Genomic DNA, 10,000 nt, shown 5'->3' on the forward strand with positions numbered 1-10,000 from the left:
ATGCTTTTAAAAAATCAGCTGTAACTGCATTTAAATAATTTTATCAATAACTGGTCTTCTCTCTTTGGAATCTCACATTGCTGTTATTAATTTCAGTATAAATATTAACGTACTTGAGATGAAGCTATGAAAGTTTATATTGTTTTTATGGCTCAGCATGTAAATCTAAAGCTGGAATGAGGGAAATGCATTAATTCTAGGTCATTAAAGACAGCCAAGTGAAATATAACATGTACTGACTGTAAAAGAACCCATAGCTATAAGAGTATCTGCTTTCCATACAAGTCAACAGGACTCAAAATGTAAGACTATGTATTTTTTGTCATCTGAAGCCTGTATCTGAAGACAGATTTAACGCATTTATAACACAGTGACATGCCTGCTTAATCAGGAGTTATGTGAGAGATTCTGCAGGCTACGCTAGACAGGTCAGATTAGACAACAACAGTCCCATTGTGGGTGCTGAAAGAGATTAGGGCAAAGCACAAGGCTAGTAACAAGACACACTTCCTATATTTCTGTAACAGAAATGCTTATTTATTAAGAGGTATGGGCTTATGCATGGAATTAAATACTGCACATTACACTGAGGATTACACAAAGCAATTCCTTTTGCCTGTAAAGTTCTCCCTAAAGCCATACAATGTTTTGAACGACTACTCTTTGCTTGGGACTTACTGCAGCTTCAGAATTAACAATACTCAAGAAACACTACAGTGGCAATGGCAAGAATTAAGAGATGGCAGAGCTTGTCATATTTTATGAAATTAAACTAATATCAAAGGCAAAACCCAGGTACTTTACCCTGTATGATTAACTTTAATTGGAAGGTTGACACAGTGACCTGACAGACCTTCCAGCTGTAAAGTTATGCCTTAGCCAAAGACGACTTAAACTCTTACCCTAGAGAACGTGGGATAGGAAGAGTCAGATTATACAGTTAGCATCAACCAAAAGAGAACTAGGTTATACACATTTACAGCTTTTTTTGTAGTTCAGTAAATGAGCTTCTTCAAGTTTTCTTGCTACATCATTTAAAAAAAAAAAAACCAAAACAAAACCCAAAACAAATACAAAGCCCCAGGCTGTTCTATCATTTCTTAATGCAAGCCCATTACTACACATAACTTCTTTAGGGCTACATTACACTTCCCCATCTTTAACTGTAATACATTATTTAAACAATCACTCCTTAGTCCTATTCTCTAAGGAACTTCAATCATCATTCCTGAATTTTTCCTTTAATATCTTGATGCTGATTATATAATAAGAAACAAAGAGTCAATGTTATATATAGAAATGATATTAAAGCAGTACAAAGACTCTTGTTACTCTCCTACAGCATACTTGCACACGCAGCTTCATTTCGTATCACCCTTTTCTCCCAACCCCAGAAGAAATAAAGCACTGAAGCTGCATGCTGTTTATATGCCACCATTTAACTCGTAACTGCTTCCCGGGTTTCTCATGCGACTCTAAATGCATTTTCAATTACTTCTCCTGAGGCAAGACCTCCCTCCCCCTAAATTCAGGTTTTATTAATTCTGTCAGTTTTCCAACTATTCCCTCCCCTTCCCACCAAGCCTGTTCTCAGCCACCACCCTCCATAGCTCTGGATATCATGATCCCTAACCTTGGTGCTCCTCTGCTCTTCTCTACCCCCTTAACCTCAGCACCCTCTAACCCCTGTCACTTCCCCGCCTCCACGGGAAAACCAGCTGCAATGTGCCTTCAGCCTTGAGCTTTTATGCCAAGCACCAGCCAGAAAGCAAACACTGCCTAGGCAGCTGAATGTTTACTCCAAACAGATATGGATTAAATTCTCCTCATCTTTCCTTCAATTTGGACATCAACAAAGATTCACTATTCCCTCCAGCCGCTTAATTTTCATAAGGCTTGGAAGAATTTTGACGATACTACTATTGTAACAAGTTTTCTTGAAATCAGTATATATGCCTAATAATTATTTAGAGACAAAAGAGTGTAACACTCAGCCGTCCACTTGCTGAGAAACAGGACCAGGACTCGGGGGAGGATGGAGGAGCTGATCTTCATCTTTCTGAAACTCACAGTATCTTTACCAGTACAGTGAGAACAAAAGGGGGGGGCATCAGGTTGAGATTTGCTGCTCTGTGTCAGGATACTCTGAATGTTTCGAAGGCGGCTGCAGCTGCAAGAGAAAGAGAATTCGTCCTTAAGGTCAGTGAAGTGCTCAAATTCAGTGGGTTAAAGAGTTGACCTAGCTTTTTTTATTATCTAAACTAAGTGGACACAATTCAACTTGGGTATCTTTTGTCTGAAATACATTTAGACCTCATATCAAACCATCCCCACATGATTTATTTTTTTTTGTCCACTAAAAGACAAAGTACATAGACCCGAGCGAAGACTCGAACCCATAACTAATCCCTTCTGACCAAGTACCCTATTAATCTCTAACCTCTAGCAAAAACTTCTGTTCAAGTTTCCTCTCACCAAGCCAGCAACACTCATTTCTCTACCAGAGAAACAGAGCAAAGCAACATGGGGCAGGTGATGCCCAAGTAGTTGACAAGGGAAGGGACTGCAGTAGCTCCTACACCCCAAGAGGAGTTTGCAAAAGATGAGTTTCAGCGCCATCAGACCGCTTCCACCTTGTGTAAGTATACAATACGGACACATCCCAGACCTCTTAGAGGACCAAAATGAAAAGCATGATACTCATGTAAGGGAGAAGAGGGAAAGGCAGAGAGAACTCTGCCTCCACTTGCAAACCTGCAGGGTCTCATCCACATCCTCAGTTAATAAAGGACCAGTGTCAGCACTATCCACCATGTCCCAGTGATGCTTTTCCTTACCAGTATCATGAAGACTCAAACGGGTCACCCCGTCGTTATTACAAGTATGTACATGAACAGAAATGCAGAGCCGAGGGAACTTTCAGACAAAAGAGAAAGCTATTTTAGTGAGCACTCTGAGGTAGAGAGCTTCTCCTACCCTAGAGCTTCTCCTACCCTAGAGCTTCTCCTACCCTAGAGCTTATTAGCTTCAGGTGCTACAGTCCTGGCATTACTCTCTAGAATTTTATTTAGTCCATAATTGAAATATATAGAGCCAATACTCTAATTTAACATAACAAAAGCTGAACTCCAGAAGAATGTCACTTTTTAAGAAAGATTTTTTTTTCTGCAACAGAAATGAAAACTGAAGTTATACTAGAAGGTTTCCAGTCAGAAAGTAAACCACAGCTCAAAACAACTCTAAATGAATAATACTTAATGCAATCATAAAAGCAGGAACTTCTTCCCCTCTATACCAAAAGAAATATCTAGATCATTTTCATGAGATGCATGTTACCTCTCTCATGACTTCTGTATTAAAACCATGAAATTTTTCTAAAATGAATAGTTAAGGAAACCTATAACCCTTAAGTATAATCTTTGATAATCTAAATTAAAAATAAACTAAACAATACCAAGTCTTGCCAAGATTTTCATAATCAAAACGAATTGCTTGTTACATAAAAGTTTAATCTGGTTGTCCAATAAGCCAGGCAAAAAGATCAGCTGCGATAGCCAGAAAGCAACATAATTTGTGCTTCTAGGCAACACTTGGTAAGCTTGTTTTAATACAGATAGAAGGCAAGAAATTTCCCTGCTGATATCACTGAATGTGTTTTCTTGTTTATAGTCTTGTTTATATAACTGTGCTGCTCAGCTCTAGGAAACAAATGTTGCTTACAGAAACACTTGGAGCTACAGTTATGATCAGCTCAAAGTAAGTAAGATCAAGTATTCTCATTTTCATAGTTACTTAAGCAAGTCAAAAGCAAATAGATCTTTTCAGTAATACTACAATTATCATGCTCTACTTTCTCTGAAAGACTGAACATGAAAGGTTTACATTAAGGTGCAATTCAAACATTCGCAGTAAAGGACAGACAATATTGGAAGATACTTTCATAGGAAGCACAAAATCACTGCAAACCACTCCAGAGTGATTTTTTTTTCCCCGTTTTTCGGTTGCCTATTTGAGTTCTGAATCCCTCAGTTAATCTTTTTGCCTGAAGCTTCCCAATTCACCTTATATGCTGCACTGTACCACAGCCCACCGTATGCATGAATAGATATTTTGATCCAGACTTAGATACAGAAATTAAAGCCACTGATGACAGCAAGAAGACAGCTCATCAGGTACTATCAGATGGTGTTGCCCGCGTAGGTCATGCTTTGAAGTCCATGAAAGAAACACTGAACTTTACGCTGCACACTTTACGGACTTCTAATTATTAGTTATTTAAAACCTAACCTAAAGCTGAATCTCACAGCTACCCAAACAAGGTTTTGTATCTTATTCTGGAAGATCTCCCACCATTAAACAGGACCCCAGATAAGCTAGGTGAGAGATGATCCACTATGGCAAGCTATACAGTGCTCGTATTCTTATACTTCCCGTGTCACGGTATCAAGAGTAGAAAACGTTGCCTGAGCCTTCACTGTGGGTACAACCAAATTTGACTGATTTCCTTTGTTAGGAGGCAAACAAGCCTACAGTTATTTAAGGACCAGCTGCAGGCAAGTAGAATTGCCAGAGCCTCTGTCAAACACGAGAAAGTGGAAGCGACCTGATGCAAAGCCCACATGAAAACAAAACCGCTTCTCAACCTATCTGCAGAGGGCTGTTCACGAGAAGCCCCCGCTTCCCGGGACTGCCTGAAGGACAGACTGAAAGGACTGTGAGAAAGCAGGCCCAAGGACTACTGCAGCCACACAAGCAGCTTCCAGACTGACTTTTATTAAAACATTTACCGTATCGGAGGATGCATCTTCCTGCTTCTGCTCAGAGTGAGAAAAGAAACTGTCATCAGAAAAAAAAAAAATATTATGAATGCTTCCACTCTGAAGGCACAAGAGGTAGATTTTCATTCAACTCCTCTCAGAAACAAGATGCAAAAATCCCTCTACTACTTGTGTTCAAACTTTTATTCCCAAGGCAAACTTAAGCAGTTCTCCAGCCAAAGACAGGTTTTTCTGGACTGGAAAAATATTCTTAAAATCTCTTATGCATTATAAACACAGCATGAATACACACCTTGGTTTTGCCATCATTTTTCCCCCCCTATACTGAGCACTTTTAAAAGAAAGGAAGGGTTAGAACTCAGTTTGACAGAGAACAGGTACAGAAACTCCTTACAAGGAGAAACTCGTGGGGAAAGATCCTCCCATTTATTAAAAACCACTATTACATGACACAAGCTAAGTTATTTCTAGGATCTTGAAATTTTAATTTCATGCTCACAGCTTCAACAAAAGGGAGACTTGATCAAATAGGTTTATGATTTAAAAGGAAAAGTGGTGTTATGAGCCTGTGCAACGAGACCAGAGCAGAGCAAAGCAAAATACACAATTGGTTTTTGTCGTCTTGAGCTCTGTGAAAGCATTTTCTGACCTGTTCCAGTAAACTGGGGGGGGGGAGAAAAGGGGAAGATGAACTGGGGGAGGAAAGTACTTGCATGTTTGTTCTGTGTTGGGCATTTCTTCACCTCCTTCAGTTCTCATTTAAGGTTAGGAATTTTAATCTCCTAGAATTACTTTCAGTACCTTTCACAGAAGTGATACCTTTGCTGCACCCCTTAAAAATATATAAAGTTCTCAGATGAAGCTGCTAAGAAATTTCTGCCAGGTAAAGTTGAATGCCAGGGCTACATTTCCTTCAGGAGACAGTCCTGACATAGAAGGAAAAAGCATAGGGCAAATTGTATGTTCATTAGTTCACAATGAGATGTATGACTATCAAGATGTTTATTTCAATCTTAATATTAAACAGCCTTCAGCAGAATATTTTTCCATGCCTCGTTTAAAAAAGTGGTTTCCATGAAAGAAATCTTTGAAAAAGCTTCTTCACAGAAATATTTTCAATATCATTTCAAGCGTGTATAAATCATTACATTCAAAGCCTGACATTAAAAACAGAAGACTTCTGTGTCTGAAGAAAGACGTTATTCAGAAATAGCAAAGAGAATAATTAGAATTCTTACTACACGCTTTTAAACAATACAGGCTAAACTGTGTATAAAGTCAGAGGGGAAAAAAATGGCATTTTCTTGCATTTCACATTAAACAGTCATCTGACAAAAACAAAGAAAACTGTCCTGGGAACAAAAATCCATTACTTTTCCCGCCTCCAAAGCAAGCGCCCTAGAAAAGGTTCTGACTTTTTACTCCTTTTCATTTTACCACAGTAACACAATTTCAAACAGAAACAACGAAGAACGACCTCCGCACAACGGCGTAACCCTTTGGGCTTCAGGACGCTTTCCTGGGAGATGTGGCTCTGGATCCACCCACATACATAACCACAACTGAATTTTACAGTAGCTTGCTGCTGAAAAATCAGCATTAGGTGTGTTCAATAACACAATTACATGAAGCCTTTCTAAGGAAGCCCCAAATTCCTGGACTTCAGTGAGACTTGGGCAAGACATGAGCTGCAAGCTACTTATCCAACAAGACAACCACAGGAAACCAAGCTGCTTTAGAAGTGAAGTTGAAGGAGGTGAAGTGAGAATTTTTCCAGCACGCACTTTTGAACAGAAGACGTGATTTCTGCATCACCTTAAGCCCACGGTCCTGCAAGGGACGGACTCACCCTTCTCAAGGCCTATGTATCTGCACTAACCATCTTGAAGCCATGTGTCAAATCAGACCAGCTTACGGATCCCAACAAAGGTTAGCCCAGGAATTATAAAAAAAAAAAAAAAAAAAATGAAAAAAAAATCTGACTGCTGATGAAGGCGGGTCAGAAGGCAACGCCACATTTTGGGGTGGCATCTGGCAATTAAGTGTGCTTGGGCCAATTAAAAAACTATACTTGATATTCTGCTAATCTTGGACTAGATCCAAAAAGAGGGGGAAGATAATTGACAATCATTAACTTCTAAGAATTAGCGCTCATCTGTTCACATGTCTTCATACTAATTATGCAAAGTACCTTGCTTTACAACAGCCTAGCCTGTCACAGCTTAGTAACAGACACGGCGCTCCAAGCCATGTATGTTGGCAAATAAAAGAGAATATTAACAACTGTGCCTTTCTCAATCACAAAGAACAAATACATTTTTTTAAAATAATGCCACACAGTATTTTAATTTTCATTTTACTGATGTTTCCACAGCGTGTTACTTTCTCCTGCGTCCCTTGCGGCTAGCTGAATTTACTCTGCGTGCACGCTTCCTTTTCTTGACATCGGAATCCAGCGGTACTGATGCAGCAACGACATTAGCATTGATCCCTGATTGATTCCCGATTGAGTCCCACGGGCTGGCTTACCAGACGGCTGGGATGGCCACAGCTGTGGGTAACGTGCCATTCAGCTGACAAAGGATGCAATTTCACTGCGTTGAGTATGTTTTGCTTCATATTGGCAGATGTTACGCTCCTCCCCCACAAAGACTAGGCAGTCTTAAAAACCCACACATGGTAAAGCTTTGATAGAGAGCAGCAAACGAGGGGGGGGGGGGAAAGAAAAATCTGAGACACCCCTGGCAAGCTTGTGCAAATCCTCACATTAACAAGGTTCATCTTCAGGGATTGGCTTGAATAGATTCATGCTGTCTACCTAAGACAGACACTGGTTTTAATGTTAAGCATTTGATTTTTAAAAAATAAATAAATAAAATGGAAAGATACAACAGTTTATTTTTTTCCAAATCCCGCTTCCTGTTAACTTGCTGCTACTACCATCTGTTTCCACTCTACCCCCAAAAAATCAAGTTTATCTTTCATTGAGCCTTTTGTTGACCTCACAATTTCTACCAGAAGCATTATTATTGTCTGCTTATACTAGAGTACGGGATTTCCCACAGTCTGACATTATCACTATCTTAACATATTTGTGAAAACAGAAACCAGAAGTCAGACTGAGTTAAAGACTCACGGGATTCCATTCATTTCAAAAGCAGTTTATCTGAAATTTACCATCTAGCTTGAACAATAACATGCTTTCTCGGGTTTGGGTTTCTTTTTTTTCCTCAGCTGACCAAAATAACTCCATTTTACTGCTTGGCACTCACAAAGAAGACAACGGCATTCACCGATCTTAAAATACATGACAATTTTCCAGCTATTTTCAAAATTTCTCTACAATGAACATAGGGAATTTGACTGTAAATAGGAGCTCTAGCAACTTGAAAAACACTTCGCACGTGCAGCAACAGCAAGCAGCAAACATTAAGACTGGGTGTAAAGGCCGAAGTTCAACTCCATGTGCATTTTAAAGGACCACATTCCTTGCTTCTTGACTTCCGATGGGCAGTAATACGCAATTCTGTAATTCAGAGACCTCAGAGAAGATAGGAACAAGCATGAATCTCACCTTACTAAACGTTTGGGACTACCTGATGCTGTTTGCAAACCGCAAGCTTGTTCAGGGTCTCTGGCACTTCAGCACGTCTGAACAGTAGCACTATTTATTAAGCATGCACATAGAATCATAGAATCGCTTTGGTTGGAAAAGACCTTTAAGATCATCGAGTCCAACCTTTAACCTAACCCTGCCATCCCACCACTAAACCCTGTCCCTAAGCACCTCATCTATCCTTCTTTTAAATACCTCCAGGGATGGGGACTCTACCACCTCCCTGGGCAGCCCATTCCAGAGCCTGACAACCCTTTCAGTGAAGAAGTTTTTCCTAATATCTAACCTAAACTTGCCCTGGCGCAGCTTCAAACCATTAAGTAGTAACATCACACCTCAGTAGTGATGCTGGTGTTCTGTATAACCACACCGGATGGCGCGGCCCTTGGGCATACCTGTTTACTGTGAGTAACTCGCAGGTAGGACCTCAACATCAGCTAACGGGCTGGAAACGAAGTGAAGTTCTTCCACGGGTGCAATCAGATGACAGGCTGCCCATCACAGTTCGACCCGCAGCCTCGACGCATTCTCTGTTTAATGGGCTGACTGACGAACACCAGCTCTATATTTTTACTTTCTTAAACTGCAGTGTGTTATCAAGGACGCCAACTATTCCTGCGCCCCAAAGAACATTATCACCGGAGAAAATGACAATAGTTGAAGAAGTAGCAAAGACTAGCAGCCTCAGTGGAATTATTCGGCCATCAGTCAATCTCTGATCAGAAAGACAAGGCACTTCAGCAGAAAGCAGAAGTTAAGCTACAGTGCCTTAAGATTAAATTGACTTTCAGAGCCCAGGACTGGACCACAACCACTGCAGCCAGGCGGCACAAAGCCAGATGCTTTGCCATCACTTCAAGCTGAGCGGTTGCAAAGGGGCAACGTTGGCTGAAGCTCCACAGGCAGCTGAATTAACGCAATAGCTCTGCTTCTCTCCTTGGCAAATGCTCCTTCCCAAGCTCTTCTACCTTCCCGTTCCCATCAACCATATAGTCCCACATCCCTCTTAACCTTGGCCGCAGCCTAGCACTCGACAGACCCTAAGCCATCTTACTTCCCTAACATGGTAGAAAACCGTCCATATTCAAGGAATGGGGTTTGTTTCTCTTTTTTTTTTTTTCCCCCTCCAGTACGTCAGTGAGTTAAATTAGCTCTCTTTTTGCCTAGCTAAAATACAGTGCATTCCTTAAAAAAAAAAAAATGGTGAAACTGCACTATTACAAAATCCTGAACCTCGGCGTAATTACATAAGGAACACATGGATACAAACTGTTAATCCTTCAACACAGATATGTCCCCTGCTAAAACTGGTTGGGAAACCACAACTCTTCCGTCCCTGCACCACCAAACACCCCACCGACTGCTCCTCTGAAGCCGTCGGAAAAATGCCACATACTTAACTGCGCTGTGATTAAAACCAGAATGGTTTAGAGGATGGCAATATTAGGAATAAAGGCGGAGACAACATAAAAATGCACTCATTTTGCATCCCCCCCCCCCATAGATGCACAGCAAGAACTGATCTGTATTACGTTACAAACACGGGTAATTAATAAGGAGGATTTGCCTACTCTATTTTACATAAAGATAATGCAAGGTTGGGTGG

General features: G+C 40.5%; 1 protein-coding gene across 1 annotated transcript in view; it reads right to left on the minus strand.

Annotated features, from left to right (window-relative positions):
* The window catches only part of CUNH20orf194 (chromosome unknown C20orf194 homolog), an 81,480-nt gene that overhangs the window by 62,415 nt on the left and 9,065 nt on the right, over window positions 1–10,000 (minus strand). The window contains exon 2 of the mRNA XM_035895061.1: window positions 2,110–2,170. Within this exon, the coding sequence (XP_035750954.1) occupies window positions 2,110–2,170 (61 nt within the window). The remainder of the gene's footprint in view (window positions 1–2,109; window positions 2,171–10,000) is intronic.

This window comes from Egretta garzetta, unplaced genomic scaffold (assembly GCF_000687185.1).
Source record: "Egretta garzetta isolate BGI_Z169 unplaced genomic scaffold, ASM68718v1 scaffold265, whole genome shotgun sequence".
NCBI lineage: Eukaryota > Metazoa > Chordata > Aves > Pelecaniformes > Ardeidae > Egretta > Egretta garzetta.